The following is a 24,778-nucleotide window of genomic DNA, read 5'->3' on the forward strand; positions in this document are numbered from 1 at the left end:
GAGTATATTTCACTCTCTTTGATTTTCGGTTGACTCATCTCCACTTATTTATCCTCCTTACCATTCCTCCTCTCCAGAATATGCAAAGATGCCGTTATATAATGTATTTATTACCCCCAAAAATGTGGTTGGACGGAGGCTATATTTTTCTATGTTTATCAGTTGGCATGGCTTCTCATGCCAACTGATTCTCATTATTGCCCCAATCAAGAGAAAAGCTGGGGGTGCTGGAGAGCTCCTTTCCGGCCACTGAACAAGTACAGTGCTGAACTATCCGACATGTGGAACTGGCATAGCTTGATAATTTGCAGAGGCATGTGCTCTGTTGAGTGCAGTCTCTCCAATTATTATTATTGGCATAATGTGGTTTCTGGACCACTAAATGGGTTGTTTCCAGCCAAAAGGGTCAGTCTCTCATTTGTGTCATCTCTGAACAGACGCAACTGCTATGCTGGACGCCCACAGTTCCATATTGAGCCTTTATGATGTGATCATGTGGGCCCAGTTCAAAGACACATGCTTGACGGGGTACTTGATAAGTAATGATAACCCCTCTCACCCTCACCCACCCTCTCACAGTCTGACATTCAAGGGGTTAAAGCGCGTCACTCGCCACTCACCTCTGCCCAATCTAAATCCACAGACTACAGAAACAGAAAGGAGAAACATTATTTCAATGTACAAGCATTGTGTAACTATAAGTACTGTTTCATGGATGTTGTCAAATAGCTGTCAAATGTGATGCCTGGTACGTGTATGCCCAGTGTACGTGAATGGTCACGTGATATACATTTTCAGACGTGAATTATATACAGAGATTACTCCTGACAACATGTTGACAGTGATGGCTTTCAATTCAAAATGTTATCAATGAAAATATCTTAGTATGGCTGTAGCCAGAGATATGTTTAAATGTCTGTGATAAACAACCTCGCATTACCTATCACTTTTGACAGGGAAAGGCCCAAATCATGAAAAACATTTGTGTCACTAAACCCCATCTATAAGATGTTAATTTTGGAATTTTGACACTAAACCTACACAACTCATGGTGTCACTAAAACCCATTTAGTGTGAATCTCCATCATTGGACTGCTCTCCCTCTCTCTCTCTGTTTTTTCACTTTTATTGTTATCCTAATGATCCTATGCGGTCAGGAGACTCCAAAGAGCATTACGCCTGATTTATACTTAGTTGCGTGGTGGCGTCACGTACCAAACATATGTTCAAAACCAAATATGAATCAGGCCTTTCAGTACATTACTATGGATGTGGTGTGGCTGAAGAGAAAGCTTCCAGAATGATAAGCAGTGTGTGCTTCAAATCCCCCCGGGCCTAATATGATAATAACTTAAGGGAGGTCAGCTCTGCCCCGCTGCCCCAGTCAATATGCAATGTGATTCTGGAAAACTCTGCATGTCAGGTGTATAATAATATACTGTTGTCAGTGTCTGTCAAGAACCTTTTTAAATACCAACAAAATACAACCCAAAAACAGGCATCTTTAAAATGTGGTCTACTCATCCATTCACTTCGTCCCACAAATCTTTTTAAAAATGGTATCTCCAGTGGGAATGGAAGCTGTTGATTGGCAGATAGCTACATGTCAAGATGGGAGCAGCCGGTGTGACAGGGAGGACGGTACATTTTTGCTAATCCCGTTGGAAATTCAGTTTCAGCTTCACGTCCCCAGCTGATGGCTGCTCAGAGGCAGGGGGAGCTGTGTTAAAGGAGTACGGAAGTCGGTAGTTCACCCCAAAAAATACTTTTTTTCTATCAATTACACACCCCATGAAGCCTTGAATTCATGGCGATGTTTTTGTCGCATTCCTAAGCCAATAATTTGATGATCAGCGGAGTCTCCGGTCATCAAAGAGTCTCCTATACTGACCAGCCACCCAGTCATCGAATTATTGGCTTAGGAATGTGACAAAAGGTTCTGCTCTGGCATCCAGGGAGTGTGTGTGCACAGTTGCTGCGCTCGGGCCAGCGGTGCCGGAGATTACACACGCACGCACGCACGCACGCACGCACGCACGCACGCACGCACGCACGCACGCACGCACGCACGCACGCACGCACACACACACACACACACACACACACACACACACACACACTATAGGGGTTTAAGTGCTTCAATTGTCTTGCTCAGGGACACTTCGACACAACACTTGTGGACCGGGAGGCGAACCATTGACGTCAAGACAGCCTTTCTACCCACTAAGCTAAGGATTTGATGATGGCAGGATTTATGAAAGGAATGCGTGCACGGCACGAGAGCACATGTTGCTATAATATGATAATAAGACATGCCACACGGCCTCACCAAACATCATCCATAACTGTGAATGCCATACAATATCGACACAAAATCTAATTTCTCTCTCTCTTTCTCTCTCTCCCTCTCCATCTTGCAGCCGTTTCGATCATGCGACATAGTGCTTCAGCTTTTGGATTCGCAGTAAGTACTCTGTCAAGCTTTCCCCTAGACCAATGAAGGTTTTTTTTTTCACAGCATCAAACCACAAATTTAGGCAGGCAGGCAGGCAGGCAGGCATAGAGGCAGTCATCTGCCTGCAAATAGGATTTGGAAGTACTTGTATGTCTGCATGCAAACCTTGATGTTGTGTGTCAGTGTACACTGTCACACAACATCTCGGAAAAACCTTCACTAATGATCTGAAGAGGATTTCGATTTATGACCAGTGTTGCCATAATTTTGCGAGAGAAATAAGCAACCAGGTTTATGAAAACAAGCACCAAAAGAGCAACTAGGTCACATGAGCACTTTAAACCTATATCCATTGGATATTTTAAAACAGCTGATCTACAAGCTCACAACTTATCGCAACGTAGTGTGTTGTGAGCGTGTAGATCTGCTATCTTTAAAAAAAAAACTAACATCTAAAATGTTTTTAGATGAGGTCGTCCGTGGACAAATACATATTAATTTGGGGGTCCTTGACATGAAAATGTTTGAGAACCACTGGTTTAAACAACATTAGGAAGCAACCAAATAAGCAACTACACTTTAGAAACAAGCCCAAAAAAACACAACCACCAATATTTACAAGCAACTTTACGGGGAAAAAAGTCCAAAGTCGCTTATAATAAGCAGACATGGCAACACTGTTTATGACATGTGAATAGTTTACACTTCACATTAGGGGCTGCAAAAAGCTAATTATGCATCAATACATTCAGAGGCCAGTACAGGGTCTGTGCTCGTTTTAACCACCCGTCCCTGTTCTGTGGCGAACATTCTGCGAAAATAGCTGTTCTACAAGTTCACAACGTGTCGCAATGCAACACGTTGTGAGCTTGTAGATTGCCTATTTTCGCCCTGGGGGGTGGTTAGAACAGGGCAAACACATACCCGAAGTATCTGGATGTATCTGCTTTTATTGAGCTGGACTGTCTCACCACGAGTACACTAATTGAAACTAGATTACCATTACGGTCCTCATCTGGGGGAACCGAGTCTATTGGCCTGTCCAAAATACTGTTTGACCACTTCAGTACACATCATTTAAAATGGTTCAGCAGGACATTTTTCCCTCCTCCAACCTGTCATTTCTAGTATGCTCTGTGCACAGCAATTTTCAATGTGAGGCTGAGAAAGCATTTTGTGATGATTTGAAGGCTGCAGATTTCAAAAGGATCTACCTGTAGAACAAGTAAAAGCAAACAAGTTGGACAAATAAAAGTTAACATCTTTACTACTAGTAGTATAAAATAAAATGTAAGTCTGCATCTGCAACCAGAATCAGAGCTGTCTTGCATCCCTAACATATTCAACAGGGTTGCTATCCAAAACCAGGATGTTTCTCTTATTTGGAGTTTAAACATTAACCCTAACCCTAACCGGGAACGGTTAGGGTTAAAATAGCAGATATACAAGGTCATAGCACGGCACAGAGTGCTGCGGCTATTTTTGCTACTTTTGCGTGACACTGTCATACGAAGACAGGGCATTAATTTACAAAGAAAACATATGTTTAAATATAGAGGTGTTTGCCCGTCAGCGACGATATATCATATTGTAGTCTATTATAATCTACGGTATAGTCTATCATAGTCTACTGTAGTGCATTGCCATCTCATATAGTCTTCTAGATCATGCTGCTTTACAATTTGTAACAAACAGTTTATCCCTCACACATTGTGTGCATTTATTCCATGAATTGTCAGGTCAGTCATCTCTGACCATAAGAAGACAGTCACATTGGTGTATGTTTGTATCGATCCTATCCTGGGGTAGCTTCCAACTTACATAAGCACATTACTCATTCAACAACATAGACAATCTGCTCATGTTTTAAAATGGTTTCTAGTTTCCAATTTGTATGCACTTTTATTATCTTGTTTTTTATTTGTGTTTGTTTTAATGTTTTTATATGTCAAACCATATTTATACTGCCTTCTTGGCCAGGGTCCATTGAAAAAGAGATGAAAATCTCAAGTGTTGTTTTACCCCAGTGAAATAAAGCCTACACAATAATAATATCAATATCATTGTGTAGTTTATTGTAGTGTAGCTAATTTACTATAGTCCGTCTACTGCAGTCTATTGTTTCCCAAACAGTGGGTCGCGGACCAATTTTTATAGGCTGCGAGTAAATAACCCCTTTTTTGTTTCCTACATAAAAATAAAAAAAATATTGAAAAAAGTTTAAACAAAAGAAGTCACGTTTTATCAATTAAAAAACAATTCCTTTTTTTATTTCATAAATAAAATGAAGAGAATCTAATCTTTTCCATAAACATATATATATTTTAAATAAGTAGTGAAAATAGCAGATCTACAAGCTCACAACGTGGCGCGAAGCGGCGCGTTGTGAGCTTGTAGATCTGCTATTTTCACTAGTTTGGGTCCCAGGCAAACGTCTAATTTCTCTTTTGGAGGCCACTGGTCTACTGTAATGTATTGTAATCTGCTAAATCTATCATATGCTCTACTGTGCTACTACTGGTTGGCGGACATTAACCGTCCTCACCATCCCTGTTGTCTCTGCAGTTTGACGCCACGCTGGACGTGTTGTCCTCCATCATCGTTCTGTGGCGCTACAGCAACGCCGCCGCCGTGCACTCGGCCCACAGAGAGTACATGTGAGTGGTCCGTCCCCCTATCTGTCTGTCTGTCACTTGCAGTGGTGGAAAGTAACTAAGTACATTTACTTAAGTACTGTACTTAAGTAAATGTTTTAGTACTTTTACTTTTGGTACTTTAAGTATATTTTGATACCAATACTTTTGTACTTTTACTGAAGTACATTTTTAATTCTGGACTTTTACTTGTAACAGAGTATTTCTATATTGCAGTATTGGTACTTTTAGTAAAGTAAAGAATTTGGGTACTTTTTCCACCACTGGTCACGTGTCACTTTGTCTACCTGGAGTGTGCGATCATTTCCGTACCTACGTCACTGTTTGTTTTCAATTTTGAAATGCATTACATACATTAATATAAGGGGGTGTCTGGGGTTCCACCACTGTGGAGACTGGGGTTCGATTCCCTCTCGCCGTTGGGTTTGTTGGCCACACGCTCCAACAAACACGGCCGTGTTCGCCATGTTTGTTGTCCTTAGACCAATGGTAGGGGTTGGCGGCAACAGAGAATATACACATGGGGGAGTTGACATACACACACCAAATTGAGGAAACATTTTTAATAACGACAATATTAATATTTATTTTATTTTTATTTAAAAAGGCCATTAATATTATGATTGTGTTCATTTACTTTACTACCATTTACCTGTTCATAGATGTTTAGTTGTTCATAGAGATTTGTTTCAAATGTAAAGTGCTTTACAAATAAAATGTATTATTATTATGCTAGGCCTATGCAATATGCTTGTTATTTAGAGGTTAGTTGTTGACAGATGATACAGTATTGTATGTCTGTTATTCAGACAGCTGCTATGTTTGATGTTGGTCTGCTGTCCCGTGCAACTTTTTAGCACTTAACCACTTAAGCCCCATTTTATACTTCGTCAAATGACGGTGGCACGGAAAAAGCCAGTCTACAAGCTCAGAGCTTGTAGATCTGCTTTTGATTTATTATTTTGTAATCTTTTTTTAAAAATTGAAAATCGTCAAACGTTTTAGAAAAAGTTTGCCTATAATGACATGCCCAGAATAGGAACGCCTTACACCAGGTGGCTAATTGTTTTCTTACAGCATTCCAATTACCTGTTTAGCCTGTCGTTTGTTGACAAGTGTTCATGTCATTTACTCCGATCTTGCACTTTGTAAGTCGCTCTAAATGCCTAAATTGTAAACAGACGGTGTGTGTGTGTGTGTGTATGTGTGTGTGTGTGTGTGTGTGTGTGTGTGTGTGTGTGTGTGTGTGTGTGTGTGTGTGAGAGAGGAGAGTGTGGGCTTTGTCCTGTGCTGTAGAGTGTCAGACAGAGAGTCTCTTCATGGCTGTCAGTGGCGCTCCACAGGGACCCATAGCAGACAGACGCCTCACATCTTATCTCTACCTGCGCCATAATGGAGCCGTGTGCCAGTGTGTGTGTGCATGTGTGTGTGTGTGTGTGTGTGTGTGTGTGTGTGTGTGTGTGTGTGTGTGTGTGTGTGTGTGTGTGTGTGTGTGTGTGTCTGTGTATGTATACAATTGAGTGTGCATGTCAGTGTGGGTCTGTGTTTGTTATGTGTATACACCTGTGTGTGTGTGTGTGTGTGTGTGTGTGTGTGTGTGTGTGTGTGTGTGTGTGTGTGTGTGTGTGTGTGTGTGTGTGTGTGTTCCTCAGTTCCTGTTGAATAGACAGGGTGCCAGTGGCGAGTGTTAAATTGTCTGAGTGAAGAAAAGGAGTTGTAAGCCTATCCCTATCTATTCACCTCTGTTAACCACTTAAACCCTCCTTTGTTGACCAGGGTCCCCCAGGACTCTATACTTGCCCCCATTCTTTTTTCCCTCTACACCAAATCTCTATATAGTTGATCTACGAGCCCTTAAGATCTGCTATTTTTGGCAAATGTTCACCTATTTAGGAGAATGTTCATCTATTTTCAGCGAGTCATAAAAGGCGAGCGCCTTTTATGACCTTCCCATAATAGGAATGCTAGGGTTCATGTGATAAACCACTTAAACCCTCTAAACTTAATTGGACCTGTGTTGTACTTAGACCGCTTTTTACCAGCTTGTGTGAAGCGCAAGCTGGTCTATATTCAGTCCTTTAAGCCAATGGGGAGTCTGCAATGCCTTCCCATACCCTGAACGGGCGTAAGAGCGTCGTCACTACCATAGATATAGAAACCTAGATACCTCATTGGCCTCTGCAGTCTGCAGTCAGTTGGAACGACCTGTATCACGGCCGCCATTTTAGAGGAGGCACACTGCCACCTAACTCTGTGGCTGCCACTCAAAGTGACTACTGGCCAATCAGAGCCCGTCTAACTGACTAGTTGCTGCGCGGCTACTTCTTAAAGGGTTAAGGGCTGGGTTACGAAAAGACCCACCCCCACCTGCCTCTGATTGGCCTACCGAACGCCCCCTTCTGTGACACACGCGGAAGCTTGCCTCCTCTAAAATGGCGCCCGAGATACAGATGCCTCAGAGCCGAAGGAGGCGTCTACCTTTATATGTTTAAGGTCACTACTGAATCAGTCAGTGCAACACGTTCACCCGAACATCCTCTCAGGCTATGGCATCACAACTGCCGGTGCTACATAAAGAGGGAAATGTGCATCAGTTGGTTCAATAATCTAAACATGTTTTATTTGATTGATGAATTATTTTGGGTAATGTTTAGTAAGATGCAAGAGTCATGCCAGTACTTTTCAATGGTTTTAGCTTGTCACAAGCTGGTATAATATGACTGTGTCATTTCTTGTTTTCCCTCTAGTCTACATCAAATCTCTTCACCAAAAATATTTGGGGCTAATGTTTCCCCTGTAATATGGAATCCGGGGTTCAAGTTGCTTAAGGAGCTTAGCTGCCATACATTTCCACAGCAAACAGGCATCCTAAAGGGAACCCACTTCAGTAAACACAAACAGCTGAGCTCAGCAAACCCAGTGTTCATTTAAAATGGAGAAGTGAAGAAATCTTTGTTTCTGTCTCCTTTGTATTTGTAGCAAGGAATATTTTAGTGTGTAGTCAGTCTCAGCCTATACTGTAGTATACAGTACGCTATACTTATGTATAGCGTACTGTATACTACATTCAGAAGATAGGTGTAAAATGGAGATACTTGAAATGCAGTTAGAATTGGTAGTGGTACCATGTATTGAAAGTATAGGAAAAACAAAATAAAACATACAACACAATCCAACCACTGCTCGTTCAATAAAGCAACCAGATCAAGGTAAAAGAGTCAGTGTTCAGTCAAATTGCCTACCGTCCTGGCAGGACAAGAAGAGCTGTTGTCCAGAGTAGTGTTGAAGATCAGGTTCGAAATCACTCTAACTTGGTTAGCTCGGTATCATCATCAAAACTCATTTAACAAGAGCGTCCTTGGAGCAGACAAAACCACGGAAAGATATTCACATTTTAACTTGCTCTTTCATCATAGAAACAAGTGGGCTTATAACCAAAACGATCCATGTTCTCTGGGAGAAGTGGTGTTAGTGTTCCGTGTAGAAATATTGTTAGTGGGAATGAAAACATAAGCGCACCACCGGAAGTGGAGCGCTGAGGGCAGACCAAAAACCCGGTTTCCTTGCGCACGGGTGCTCCATTGAGCTCTGTCCAGAGCCAAGTGAAAGAGTAAAAAACAGCAGAGGGCTTTTTCCTTTTTATTTGGCGATGGGTTCCCAGATTGACTGCAGGCTGACACTGCTTCAACCAAGCTGTGACTGGTTGCTGATTGCTGTGACTAGTTTAATGACGGCTGATTGCCAGTTCTGGAATCCCCACCCACAGGAATACACAGAACAACAATGGATTTAATACACCATTGTGACCGAATTGTGACCTGGGGGTACACATCATTAAGACAGCATTCACACGTCTGTTCACGCACGCACGCACGCACCCACCCACCTACCCACGCACCCACCCACACACACACACACACACACACACACACACACACACACACACACACACACACACACACACACACACACACACACACACACACACAGCTCACTGTCTTTTGGGATGTCACTCTGTTGTGGTGGAAATTGTTAGAGAAGAGGAATGACATCACTGTCACTGGAGACAAACCTGGATGTTGACACAAAGACAGTAATAGAGACAGCAAGAGAGAGAGGGGGGAGGGGGGTTATGTCATTCTGTAGTCCTGATTGAGATGTATTGGTATTTAGCTTTATATCGATTGCAGCTCCATTTTTACACCGAGTTAAATGAACACAGCCGATTTTATTATGAGATTTAACCTGCATTCAGCTCCACAAATGACTGAACAGTAGACAATGAACGACATAAAGTCCAATACAACCGCATCACTGTATGAGGTGAATGATCATAGACCATTCATCAACTCATTAAGACTAACGACTGGGTCTTTGTATCTTAATGCATTCTTAATGCATGTTCATAGAGATAAATGCAGTGTTGCCTTCAAAGTGTCGACGAAGGACCCCTCCAATTATTGCTGCCTGCGTAGCAGAGATGAATTTTCATTAAGACGCAGTCACTGTGGCAGCTAATTGCATTGTTTGCAAAGAGACACAGACGCTTGCTAGCTGGTAATTGGCTTCACCAAGAGGACCTTGTTGTTGTTTCCTATCTGCAAGGATGTCAGGCACACATTTGAAATATGTATTTATGTCCACATAAACAGAAGTACAAAAATGCCTTGTACAAACACTGCCAATGCAGTAAGACAATAGGAAAACAGCCAGTTACAAAGTGCGTAGGCGGCAGAACATTGTTACATATAATACAGTTGACATAGGCCTACTTGTCAGACACAACAGACATCAATCATGGATAAAGGAAACAACCCTCCTCCATATTGTGCGGCTTCCTGTAATAGCTGATACTGAGCAGTACCTTGCTAACTGTTTGCTCCTCCTTTTGGAGAGGCCAGACATTTGAAGGCCCCTCACAACCAACTTGTGCACGTGCCCTAGGCTACCAAAGATCTGTAGCCTAGCTGTGACACACGCACGCACGCACGCACGCACGCACACACACACACACACACACACACACACACACACACACACACACACACACACACACACACACACACACACACACACACACACACACTAATCATTTTCCTGTTGCCTTCACTTACAGACATCATGTGTGTACATGCGCATGCATCAGTAGGTGACTTTGAAGTTACAGCCAAGGAAACCGTTACTTACTTTTGGCTCCATAGCTCCAAAGTTCAATCAAAACGTACAATTTCTTGCTAGAATATCATGATGATCATGATTATGCCTGCACATCCTTTCACAACAATTGGATGTATAATGACATGCCAAAAATGGGGAGGCCAGGCTGAAAGTTGTTAAGAATCAACTGCAGAGCTTCTGTTTTTCCTTGAGAGGTGTTGAATAATACAACATCCTACAACATGCTGGATGAATGATCAATGATGTGTCCACTGCCTGCTTGGTTTCTATGTGGCTGTCTGTTTGCTGTGCTGTGCTGTGCTGTGCTGTGCTGTGCTGTGCTGTGCGTCTTTGTACGGTATGTTGTGTACTGTGATTGTGTGCCTCTATTTTGGTGTCTGTAAGTGAAAGCAACAGTAAAATGATTAGTTGTGTGTGTGTTGAACAGCCCCCATTGACGTCCTCACTCTCTGATTGCGAGTTGCCGTGGTTACCTTCCGACCAAAGCCCAGGGCACCACTGACTATCCAGCACAGCCCTCACGCGCGCGCACGCACGCACGCACGCACACACACACACACACACACACACACACACACACACACACACACACACACACACACACACACACACACACACACACACACACACACACACACACACACACACACACACACACACACACACACACACACACACACACACACACACACACACACACACACACACACACACACACACGCACGCACAAAGTGACCATGCATGACCGGCACAGATGCTGTAGTTGCTGTATCTCCCTGCAGACTCAGTTAATTGGAGTTTAAAGTAAATCTGCCTCTTCTGAACAGCCCCTCAGAGAACATCAGACAACAGACAGACAGACAGACAGACAGACTACTAATGCCTACTTTATATGTCGCTTTGGGTCATTTGTATAAATTGAGTTTAATACATGTCCATAATTTGGGCAAAAACAGTGACAATAGCAGATCTATAGCTGTTTTAAGTATTTATCATATGATGACGTACTGTACATAGGGCTTGAGAAGGTTGAGAAGCAGAGGGAGAGATAGAGAGGGGGCGAGAGGGAAAGAGAAACAGATGGGAGATTGACAGAGAGGTGAAGACAGTGACAGTGACATGTTTGGGATTCAGACACTGCTACCCACTTTCCCCAGCTGTTCTACATCTGTCTTATATGAAGCTCTCTCTCCAATTTTTCTCTCCGCCCTCACTCCTTTCTTTTGGTAAAATAAATCTTTATTTTAGGATTTATACATGCACTGTCCAAAGGAGGAGAGAGTTTTTATACCTAGTCCTAGTCGCGGACAATGGGCCTCATGCAGCAACCGTTCTTAAGGAGAAATTTCTTCTTAAACCCACTTAAGACGTTTTTAAGAAGATTTTGGTATACTCCAATGTTTTCTTAGCTGTGATCTGTTCTTAGGTAAGAACAGAATCTACACACACTGAAGAGCACTCTTAGGGTGGCCTTTGAGTTCTTAAGTGTGACATGTTTGTGCAAAAAATATTTATTCTCAAAGTTTCTTCAATTCTACAGTTACATAATATAGGATTTAAATTACAATAATATTTTTTATCATATCTTTAGAGCAGTGGTTCTCAAAGTGTGGTCTGGGGACCTCCAGGGGTCCTTGAGGGAGTTCCAGGGGGTCCACAGCAAACGAGGAACAGTTTAATCCCTTTAACCCTATTTTATACTTTGTTTGAAAACAGCCGATCTACAAGCTCACAACGCGTCCCATTACTGGCCATTTTGAGCTTGTAGATCGGCTATTTTCGAAACATTTTGATAAATCTTGAAATTGTTTCCCTGGCAGAAAAGAAATTCAGGTGGGGGTCTGCAGCCAAATGCATGTAAATGTGGGGGTCCTTGACATGAAAATGTTTGAGAACAACTGCTTTAGAGTTTTCAACGAGTCTGAAATTACAATCTAACCCAAACGGACCCGGTTGAGTTGAAGCCCAAGCCCCAAGAATCTGGCATAACACGGATGGCGTGGTAGTTATGTAAAACCCGCTGCTATGGAGGGCAGGCTGAGCAGAGGTGTACATCACAATAAAACACCCAGAACCTTGAAATGATGGAAACGGAAATGTTTTATTAGCTCCATACTTTTGGTGTGGATTGGATTGTATACTTTCATTACATCGGGAGATTTCAGGTGGGCAGACATCCAGCAGGGACAATGAACATGAACATGAGCAACAGCCATCTGCCATCTGTACTCGTCAAGTCATAGAAACCATCAGTCATGACCGTTATTAAACCTCTATACTTGGTAAACTTGACCTGAGTTTGCTCAGTACTTGGTCCCTCTACTTCATGTCTTTACCGAAAATAGCCACTCTATAAGCTCACAGCGCGTCACTACTGTCAGCTTGTAGAGCGGCTATTTTCGGCAAATGTTCCCCCCAGAATAGGTGTTGAAGTGTTTTTTTAACGCTTCTTCCTTTTTCTCTCTGTCCTCCCAACCCCCTCCAGAGCCTGCACGATTCTGGGCGTCGTCTTTATCCTGTCCTCCCTGTGCATCATGGGTAAGGCCATCCACGACCTGGCCACTGGACTGCTACCTGAAGTGGTAAGACCAACCCCCTTCTCCATAACAATACTGACAACTCTCTGGGAATATAGGGTTGAGCCTGCAACAATTAATTATTTTCTTAGTGATTTATCAAAATTGCTGCCAGCATGGCAGCGGCTGCTGGAGGGCCTCGCCCTTGTTGGTACACAGCCATTCTGTGAACTGTCCAAGGTCGCTGTTTTCTACTCTGTGTTTTGATTCCTTTGCGCCTTGATACAGTCACAGTCATCAGCCCTAGGGCTGATAATCTCTCAGCCCTTTTATCACAGCACTCACCTAGATCAAAAATGTGTAGCTATTTGATTCAAAAACTAAACAAAAAACAACAAACAATGCATGATAAAAGTTTATAAAGTTTCTCTGAAATGTTTTAACAGCACTAGAATGTGATACTGGCTAATGCCATTCTATACTACCATCTGAACAAAGCAAAGCATTTCTCCACTGTTTGGAATAGACCCAATAAACTGAATTACAGTGTATCTGAGAGAAGAGCTACAGAAGAAAGACGAAGACAGAGTAAAGAAACGTTTTTTGGGTAATGTCTTTTACACACCTGATTAAAAGCTCAGCGACAGGTGCGTTGGTGGAGCAGCCCCAGCAGGTAAAAAAAAAATACTGTCTTTGCTTGCTCAATAAAGAATGAATGAATTGAATATTTTTTGGTCTAGGACTTTGGCAAGAATATTTTATTAAGGCTCTTTGGTGTTTAAAACTCCCAACATGTGTTCTGGAACTTCTGGTCAAATACATTAAGCATAGTGTTCACATTCTGGACATCAGTTAGTTATTGAAAATAACTCCAAACATTTGATTGGTTGGAGGCATAGCAGCTTACAGCTGGTTCAGTTTGGATATGACATTAAATGTGAAATATACAATAGGTTTGGTCTAGTGGCGTAATGGTCAAAGTTTTCTTTTAGTTTTTATTCAAGACTGCACATGCCTCCTCTGATACTCATGGCATGGCCAGCCGCTTCTCTCTCCTGCCAGCGAGGAGTTTCACTGGGAGGACGTGGCACATGCAGAGGAACATTCCTCACAGTCCAGCAGCCCTGCTGACAGGCGCCCTGACAAACCTGTATAAATTGCTAGTGCAGCGACAGAGATCATCCTCACTTCACTGCTTCCTACCTGCGGATATGACCAATTGTGGTCACTGGAACGCACGACCAAGCTGGATCCACCTTGGAGAGGTTTCAAACCTCTTCACAGTGGTGGGCAGGAACTTTACCCCTGCACCACTAAAGCTCCTGATGGTCAGTGTTAAGATTAATGTTTACAAGCACCTTATCAGATCAAAATGACAGCAACCAACAGCTTTAATTACAGCTGGACCACAAGGTACAACCCCCCCACCACTGGGCATGTGGCTTTCTCTACACCTCTGCCAAAAAGGAGGATTTCATTCACAGGAAAAAGCAGCGCTTGCCATTTTGCCCATCTCTGATAATCTCTCATCCGAAGATGATGCGAAGCCTTCGGAGGTAGTTCAGGCAGACAAACCAGAGCAGTTCCAACTCCTGATGAGGAGATTAGTCAAATGCTCACTCTATCTAATTGTGGCGGGCTATTTAAACCATAGATTTAAACCTCTCTGCTTACGGTTCATTATTTTTGCTTCTGCTCTGCCATCTTGCTGCCTTGCTATGCTGCTGCTCTGCTTGCTGCTGTTTTGTGCTTAGTTTTTTGCACTCCCACCACCACCCCATGACCCACCTGTGGACTATGTTTCTATACAATTCCCTTAGCGGGGTCTATTGCGTACTATGATATCTAATATCTAATGTAAAATCTATTTTGCAGATCATTCATTTTTTATAATATCTTTATGCTTACTGGGAATTAATGAAATGAGACACAGCCTTGACGCCAAATAGGCTTATAGATATTTATGCTCAATATGTTTGAAATTTATGCTCACGATCCAAGAGTTGTCGGACTGAACTGATCTTACCTCTTAGTCTCCAAGAAAAACAACACAGAGGGAATTATGTTGATTTTTTGTTCCTGGATCACGCTTGATCTGTAATGCATTACAGTATGTACGCTACACAATTTTTCAAAGGAGCCTATGTAAGATGAGCTTGACGTAAGATGAGCTTGATCAGGTTTAGTTCTTGATTGCATCGCAACTTTGATTCTCAGACCAAATGTATTCAGGATGAAACGTTCACAGAGAGCTTGGAAGCGTGGACATTTTCTCATTTCGCTTGTGCATTATTAATGCTATCATTAGTGCATGAGTAAGCTAAATCCACTGCCTCCGAAACGCAGAGGCAGCATGGTGATGTAGCAGTAATGGTGGTCATACCAGTCCATCATGACTTGCAAGCCGTAACGCAGGCCAGACTCCACGGTGACGAGGAAAAAGGAGATCTGAACCCCTCTCGCCATGTCACAGCCCCAGATCTCCTGGGGTCTCCTTCCATGCCTTGGCCTTCTGTCTCTCGATGTCCTGCTCAGATGAGCTGACCCAGGAGCCAGGACAAAGACATTCTTCTTGACAGAAGCCTGTGACCTGTCTTTGTCTTTAGCCTCCACTTGGTGGACCAGTTCTTGTGCCTGTAATGTTGTCCGCAAAGTGCAGTTCTGTCTCCACTACTGCTGGAGGGCATATTGACCTCCTCTGGGCTGTTGAATCTGAGCTCAGCATCCCACCCGGCAATAGCTCTGCAGGCTGCACAGTACAAAGTCGAGGGAAAAGACGAACATAGGGCTAGGATCCCCTTTTAGAACTGTTGTGATCGTGAACCCATTTGTTTCACCATCCAGTGTTATCACCTTGGCAATTGCACGAAGCAGACGGGGTGGTACTCCAAGGCCTCTCATCATCTTGCTCCAATGGATAGAATCGAATGCCTTCTTGAAATCGATGAATGTCAACACTGCTGACATGTTATTGGAATTCACCTCGTCATTGATGCGCCTGAGAGCCAGAATTTGAGTAAGGGACCAGTCGAAATTTACAGATGGGGGTCCCTGGAGGAAAATAGTACAAGGGAGGGTCAGCTAATTTTACTTTGAATCCAAGGGAGGGTCATGCAATTTTTAATTGATAAAGGTCTGTTTTTTATATACATTTCTAGTACAACAGAACAGTGGTCAATGACCCCTCTCTATTTCAAATGATACAAAGGATTCAAATCCAGTAACACCTTGGTCTATTTAGAATCAATGACGGTTGTTAACAAGCCATCAACGCACAGCAAGTGTGAACGACCCAGTCAAATCTATTCAGCGTCTTAACAATGGCGGTTGAACAATTAAGCAACACTTCAACAGCTGTTAGGCATATTAGAGAGATGCATTATCCCAATTTCCAACACAGAGATATCCTCTTTTAAGTGTGTTTTTGTTGCTCATAGAATTACATACACCAGGTAGGTTACAATGACCAATTTATAACTGGATATTCACAATCATTTTAAGTAATTCTGTGCATGTGATTAATTTGGATCTATATGGACAGTTGTGCATAGATGCCAGCCTAGCTCCACAAGTAAAACCAGAATCATCAGGCCATAATTGATAGCCTAATTGTTAAGACTTAGACAGGAGCCATTTTCGAATTGCACAAGTACAAGCAAGCACATGCCGATTGATATGGGCACATTTCCTACTAATGATGACTCAACCAGGTAAACCGGTACAGTTTCCCTTGAAATTCTAACTCCCATTTCTGTGGAAGTATTTAAGGGAGGTTTTAGTACATCAAGGTAAATACAGGCTTTTATTTGATGTATGATGACGCATCAATGTTGTCAGTTACTTGGAAGTCGGATGTCTGACTCGGAGTCGGATGTCCAAATAAAAGCCTGTATTTACCTTGATGTACTAAAACCTCCCTTAAATACTTTGCGCTGTGTGCATGTGTAAAACTGTCATCCTTGAGTTGAATTTCCTTTCTGTTGTCACACACATTAACAATGTCCACCATCGATCAAATAAAATATAATACAAATCTTCACTTTCCTACTAAATGCATGGTCAGGGACCACATGCAATACCTCCACGGACCACCAGTTGAAAACCCATGATGTAGGCAACAGTGTAGTCACCGTAGTTAATAATTATGGGATTCAATGGGTTTCCCACATGTAAGTTTAGAACACTGTCCATTCTGATACCACTACAGACACTACACTGTGCATTTAGCAAGACCACAGTAACGTTCTAATCAATGTGGAAAGCAAAACATCGGACATATTATCAGTTTTACATGTCATGTTGTTGTATTTGATGGGGAGGGTTAGGGGTGTCAAGATAACACTAATTTCACGATACATACATGATGTTGGGCATATGATATCGATATGATACATTATTAATGTTCTTTTCTCATGTATCATCAACATTGGCCATCATCTTTAGTTTAAAATAACAATTATAAAGCACTTCAAAAAACAATTGCAAAGTGCTTTGTACACACAAATAAATACATTTGTGCAAGCTTAAGGGAGAAGTGAAGTTCTCACTAAATATAAACCCATTGTTTCAGAGGACAGATAGACACTAATATAACAAATATAATATAATATAACACTGCATAACTATAAATTCCACAAACCTCATATTTTTGTCATCTGGACTTTACGAACCAAGTGCAGCCTAGTTATTTCCAACAGCTAAAAAAAATCTATAATACCAGATACAGTATAATACCATGTAAACAATCTTTGATTAGATGTAGGCCTATTTGAGAGTGCAGAGGCATAACTGCTTTGACGCATGTCACATTAACGAGCGTCAACGAGCATCAGCTGACACACAACACCTCCCCTCTGCAGTGCTTTAAACTGAAAGTGACTGGAGTCTGTTTCATTTCTCTCCAAAATATCTTGAATATGATGGAAGACATGATTAATAATTACTGTGATTATGATAAGCTTTACATTTCGTATCATACACCATACAGTAAGAGCTCCTATAACTTTCACCGGCAAAAAAAAATAAGAAAAGAAAAATAATTAAAAAAATATTACGATACAGTATGACATCTTGACAATACCTAGAGTCACATTTTAATACCACGATAGGCTATATCGTGGGACAATTTTTTTTTTGTCAAAGGGAGGGTCATGGCATTTTAGATCAGGGCACATACATTTTCTCCAGGGGTACCCTTCTTTAAAAATCGACCTGTCCCTAAATGTTAACTTTTGGGCTAACAAAAACAGCTGAATTTAGTTAGACAACTAGACATTTGACATACAGTAACAGATTCTCATTTGAAATGAACCCAAACAATAGCAGATGAGTCATCATTATCAATAGACAGTATGTCATGATATGATAAATGTTTATTTTCCACACATGGGGAATCTGCCTCAGGCCTCGCGGGGCCGATCCAAAAACAGACAAGGTACACAGTCAAATCCTCAGTGTTTATATAACTCTGAGAGTGTACGAATGTAACCACATGGACGCGTAACAGTCCATTTCGTTCAATTTGTACACTCTCAGAGTTACAAATGGATAAATTAACATTTTATTGTGTACTGTACAATAAATGCACAAACACCACGAGATTGGGGGCAACACCGCATAACAGAGCCTCCTGTATTTATTCCAATCCACATGATTGGAAATAAATGTCAGAAAACCCCTGATGCCTGAAGCAATGGGTCAGCAGTTGCTCTGCATCTCCTCTCTGCTTGTGTCACCATGGTCATCATGTGAGCACCATTCACAGTTGCTCACATGGTGAAAGGAGGCTGGTGTTTGTGGTCAGAGTTTGATGCATGCAGGGCAACTGCTGAGTACCACAGTAGGAGCCTGCCAACGCTAAGAGCCCATCAGTCCCACAGAGCTCTAAGCGGTAATCACAGAACATATGTTAACCCATTAAATCCGGGAATGCATCTCTGTCATTTTAGATTTCTTTGGCTGTTCAAAAATAGCAGATATACAAGCTCATAGCGTGGCACTACATCTGCTATTTTTGAAGAAATGTGAACATTTGTGCAAATATTTGAATATATTTTTTTAAAGCGAACATCTGTGCTATGAGCTTGTATATCTGCTATTTTTGAATAGTCAAAGAAATCTAAAATGACAGAGATGCGTTCCCGGATTTAATGGGTTAAGGCTCTGCCTCAGCCAAAACAACTTCTTTATGAGCTCTGCGTGGACTACTTTATTGTCAAAACACACCAGTCTGGTGCGTTTTAGACCATATGGCCGTCTTGTTTGACAAGAGCCTCTCACTGCAGCACAATGACAGCAAGGGATGTGATGGTTGGTGAAGAATGGCCAACAAATCCATAACTTTGGGGTGTTTCATGCGATTTGGTATGGCAGCCATATTGCTCACTCAGAGGGAAAACAAATGGAATATGGCCACAGTTCCATAACAGACGGTCCTTTTTCAAAGCAGAAGTGAAAATGTGGATGGCTGGTCTGGCGTGGATGTAATTCTTTCGAGTGTGGAAAAACAGCGTGGAACAGATGGATTCATACCATGTCAGAGCACTGAACAGTCATTCAGGGTGGGTGACGAGTTTGTGTGACGAGTTCTATCGCACATCTGAGGAGAAAGTGTGAGGTTCAGCAGGGGACAGCTTGTGATGACGCCTCAAACAGAGACAGATTATTTTAGCTTACAAAACACATCGTCATCTTGGAATGTAATTTGGCCTACTGGGAGTGTGCATGCAAAGGTTCATCCCGATCGGACCAGCAGTGCCGCAGATTAGCTGTTCACAGACAGACAAACAAACAAATAAAAATCAGACGAACAGGGGTGAAAACATAGTCTCAGCAGGTCTTCAGCCGCCTGGCCTGGCGGAGGTAATAACAGTTCAATGGAAGCCTAAGCTAAGCCTAAGCTTAAAATGGCGAGGGTTGCTTTCAGTAATGTGGCAAGAACTGTTTTGCCTGTGTAGAAAACTTCACATAAATATTTGCTTGCTGAATATTTAGGGACTCTAAATAGTCCTTATTTCATTATTTTTTTGTTTTTTTGTTCAAGAGATTCAGCATGGAGGGGTATGAGGGGATGATTCTTGAAACAAACAGTTTAACAGAAGTTAAACATGACATGTGTCACAGTGCAGTGTGTATGTGTGAGTAGTGTGCCTCAGTGCAGTGTGTATGTGTGTGTGAGTGAGTGTGAGAGAGAGAATTTCACAACTCTCAGGTGTGACAACTCAGGAGCAGTCACACCTCTCGGAATAGAATCATCACTCAGTTGCTAGGCGATAGTAATGGGCTCCGATATATGAACAGACTTGTGTCACCACCAAGAATGTGGATCTGACGAGGAAACAGGAAATATCTGGGAGTCTGGGAGGATCATCTTAAGGCTATACTTCTTATACTTCATCGAACAACCACGTTGGCTGACAAAAATAACTTCAAACTCTAGTCAACACATTTTTAATAAGACTTTGCCTCTACAGAGCAAAATCTGGAGTGTTAATTTACTTTCTTAGAGAGTGCTTGCCTAAATGCCTATATTGTCCTGATGTCAATTCTTGCCTCTTAGCTTGACTAAGAGGCAACTGAAAAACCGGTTGGGAAGCCGACGACTGTAACCCAAGCTGCCCCCAAAAGAAAGAATCTCATTTATAGTGTGCGAGCATGCATGTGCGAGGATGTGTGTGTGTGTGTGTGTGTGTGTGTGTGTGTGTGTGTGTGTGTGTGTGTGTGTGTGTGTGTGTGTGTGTGTGTGTGTGTACATTTTACACCTTTTAAAGGGCCTCGAAATGCCATCACACACTGCCTACATGAAACCAGTTTGGACTGTTTGTGACAACTTCCTTGTGCGTTGGGTAACCTCATCTCTCATTCTGTAACTTACTGCTGCGTTGGGTCAACCTCATCTCATACTGTAGCTTACTGCTGCGTTGGGTCAACCTCATCTCATGCTGTAACTTACTGCTGCGTTGGGTCAACCTCATCTCATACTGTAACTTACTGATGCATTGGGTCAACCTCATCTCATACTGCAACTTTGATGCGTTGGGTCAACCTCATCTCATGCTGTAACTTACTGCTGTGTTGGGTCAACTTCATCTCATGCTGTAACTTACTGCTGCGTTGGGTCAACCTCATCTCATGCTGTAACTTACTGATACATTGGGTCAACCTCATCTCATACTGCAACTTTGATGCGTTGGGTCAACCTCATCTCATGCTGTAACTTACTGCTGCGTTGGGTCAACCTCATCTCATGCTGTAACTTTAACCTGCGTTAACCTCATCTCTCATACTGGGAGGAAAGCGGCACAGAGAGACGATTGACAGACAGGAAGCAGCCAACCATACACTCAACCATACACTCTCATGCAGAACGGCAGTGAGGCAGACAGAATCTATGTTATTGTTATCTTCTCCGTCTCTTTTCTTCTCTTCTCAACAGTGCTGACCCATTCTCTTCTATAAGACACCTAAGTTATATCAAACTGTTTTTATTTTTTTATTTTTCATCTTTTGGGTGCAGGAGTGGGTACAAGCTATAAATAGCTATAGTCTTTCATCTCTCCTCACTGCACCGATGTCTCTGTACCTCTCTCTCTCTCTCTCTCTCTCTCTCTCTCTCTCTCTCTCTCTCTCTCTCCCTCATAGTCTTCTATGAAATGTTAATGAGCTACCTCAGCTACTTTGGCATGCTGTGGAGAGAGAGAGAGAGAGAGAGAGAGAGAGAGAGAGAGAGAGAGAGAGAGAGAGAGAAATAGAGAGAAAGGGAAGACAGAGGACGTAGATAGAGATGAGAAAGCAGGGAGAGGGAGGGAGGGGGATGTGCATAAGGGAGCGTTTGAGGGAGCGTGCGGGGGAAGATGTTTGCCCGGTAGACGTAGTGACACCTCAGTGTTCCTCCTCAGTCGGTCTTCTTCTTGGGCTAATTAGTGTCAGGAGACTCAGCGTGCAGCTAATGCCAAGCGGAACCGGCCCTTTATCCCTTCACCCAAAGGAGGAACGTCTATGCTCTCCGCCCTCACAGATACTGTACTTGTGGAGAAAGATAACCCGCTTTTACTGAATAAATAATGTTTTGTAACAGAATGGAAGAATGGAAGGACATTTGGGTTTGCACAAATGCAATTGATAAAAGCACCAAATTAAGGTAAAAAATACTCACCCACCAGCGGTGGTTGTGTTTGTCGAGGAAGCAGGCAAGAAATCATGTCCTTATTGCTGCACCAGTAGCCTCACTGCACCAGTGACTCTTACTGGTTTGTTGGGGTGCTTGTTCAGACTTAGAGTTGAGGGTTAAACAGTACAAATGGGTAGAATTGGCAATGACTAAATGGGGGGTGCAAGGACGACTGAAGCAGAGCCGTTCAACTCAAAAGGTCTCTTATTAACTAATCTAAAGGTTATCACTAAGCAGGGCAAGTAAGCACAAACACCGTAAACAGACAGCTTCTCAGGTACTCACAATCACATCTAACAGACTTCTATATACTGACTAACACACTAGGACAAAGATGGGTATAAATAGATAGGGAACTAACTAGACACAGGTGACAGGATAGGCTGAGGCAAACAGGACACAGGTGACAAGGGTTAACAATAATCAGGGTGGGGAGACAAGACAGTATAACCATGAGTAAAACAGCTGCTAGGGCAGACAGTAGCTAAAGTACAAGAACATTATCACGCTGTGGGCGTGTATTCATTCCACACCGGGGTTGCTAAAAGACCCGCCCTGGCCTGCCTCTGATTGGCCTACCAAACGCCCCCTTCAGTGATGCACGCAGAACTGCTTCGCCCCCCCTAGTCACTGCGTCACATTCCTGGAGGATAGCACTGACCGGCTTTCCTCCGTGGTGGAAAATAGTGCTTGGCGCTGGCACTGCCTAGTTTGAGTTATGTACCGATAATTATGGCCGATAATTTACGATTCTGTCCTTATCTGTACATAACGCGAACAGAGCTGAGGGTTTTAGGAGTTATTTAAGGCAGTCCACTCATGTGAGAGGCCAAATTGTTGACAAGGCAACAAGCTCTGGCCAATCAGAGGCAGGCGGGGCGTTTCGTAACCCTGGTATGGAATGTATATAGCAACCTGTGGATACAAGACCTCAATCACATGGTCACCCTTGTTTACATTACCTGCCTCTGCATTCACATCCTGATCAACACTCACCCCTCGACCCTGCCTTCCACACATCTTCAATGAACAGAGTTACGTGTAGACACACGATAAAGTGTACTAGTTTTTGGTATTGAAACCACATCTATTTTGAAAAAAACTAAAAATAATAAGCAGTGTGCGCGTGCTAGCGTGGGTGTGTGTGTGTTTTGAAGGTGTTTTCCCACGTGCCTGGGTGGCAGTATGTTTGTGCGTTATATGTGTCTCATGAGCACGTGTCCGACGTTAACATCACATCTACTTTACAAAATCTGCAACCCCCCCTCCTCCATCAATCAACCTCCAGCTCCATGTGCATACCAGTTGAGCTGCCTCCCCCCACCTGACTGCTCCCTTCTAAAGCGCAACAGGCCAGTTAATGTACAGCTCTATTATTCTGGGCAGGCCATATTGCCTTTGCCAAGTGTAAATGTCAAAGGAGCTCCTTAGAATTCCGGGCAGGTCCCAATGCGGTCGCGCACGTGCGTGTGTGTGTGCATTGCAAGTGGATATGAGCGTGTGTGTGTGAGTGCGGCACGTTTGAGTGTGTTCTTTGTGTATGTGTACATGTGGGCATAAATGCGCAATCACATGTTGTGTGTGTGTGTGTGTGCGCATTTCCTCTTCCTGTGGGGAAGTGTAAATGCCACCCCTCCCTGTCTGGGGCTCCCAACTGCTGGGGAGATAATGCGTTGAATCTGTCTGAAAAGGTCACTGGAGTGCGGGGGCTTCTGATTATAAGTTGACAGTGATTCATGCAGTTACTGTATTCAGCTGCAAGGAGGAGGCATGTGGCAGGTGAAGTGCAGCGGAAATACAGGTATAAGGTACTGTAGATATTTCCCTTGGAAATGAACTGGAATGTGGATACGACCCATAAAGTAAGATCCCGAAATTGCCGACGGGGTGAATCTGGTCACCGCCGATCCGCGCTAAACTGGGAAATGTTTCTGTTCAATTCGGTATCGAACGTTAGTCCCTACGGTCCCAACCGTGACTCAGAAGTATGGATGTTTTGATGTTTCCCATCATCATCTCATGGCTGCCTGTGATGAATATCTCTCCTGCTTTGATGTCAGTAACCTTGTCAACACAGCTCTCTCGCTCTCCCTCTCAGCTCCAAGGTCCTGTGCAATATTAATGCTGCTGCAGAAATACACAGTGTTCTGAAACTTTCTCACTTCCCTGCCAGTATCCCTCCAAGTGGGAGTGGGAGTCTTTTTAAGATTTTTTTTCCCTCCAAAGCTGATAACACACCTAATTGTGGGATTTGCTTCATCTTTTGATCACAGTTAATTGGCCCACTGAGTTTAGCGTTGAGGATTGAGGATAGGATAATACTTTTATCAATCCCTGGGGGGGGTGGATTAATAAAGTGTTATCCTACCCTCAGCGCTGAACTCAGCGGGCAATTATCTGCAATCAAAAGATAATTGTTTGGTTCTGAGCGATATGGTTCTCAAAGTGGGGTCCAGGGACCCCTCAGGGGTTCCTTGAGGCGTTCTACGCTCTCAGAGTTATGCGGGTCCTTCAAATTCAAAGGTTTGAGAGAAACGCTTGTTTGTCCATGACAATAACTGTAATAATAATAATAATTGTTTGTAACTGACAATATCACTCTACCCCCCCCCCCTCTCTGTCCCTCAGGATGACTTCCTGTTCAGTGTGTCCATTGTCAGTGGATTGCTGTGTATTATACTGGCTGTGATCAAGTTCATGCTCGGCAGGGTGCTCACCAGCCGAGCCCTCATTACTGATGGTAGGTAAAACACACGCGTGCGCGCACGCACACGCACGCACACACACACACACACACACACACACT

General features: G+C 42.9%; 1 protein-coding gene across 1 annotated transcript in view; it reads left to right on the forward strand.

Annotated features, from left to right (window-relative positions):
- The window catches only part of LOC311040703 (transmembrane protein 163a-like), a 39,495-nt gene that overhangs the window by 12,286 nt on the left and 2,431 nt on the right, over positions 1–24,778 (forward strand). Inside the window, exons 3-6 of the mRNA XM_084051043.1 lie at positions 2,421–2,464; positions 5,021–5,112; positions 12,773–12,869; positions 24,601–24,712. Coding sequence (XP_083907169.1) covers positions 2,421–2,464; positions 5,021–5,112; positions 12,773–12,869; positions 24,601–24,712 — 345 coding nt within the window. The remainder of the gene's footprint in view (positions 1–2,420; positions 2,465–5,020; positions 5,113–12,772; positions 12,870–24,600; positions 24,713–24,778) is intronic.

Source organism: Gymnoscopelus microlampas, assembly GCF_963454915.1.
Source record: "Gymnoscopelus microlampas genome assembly, chromosome: 24".
Lineage (NCBI taxonomy): Eukaryota > Metazoa > Chordata > Actinopteri > Myctophiformes > Myctophidae > Gymnoscopelus > Gymnoscopelus microlampas.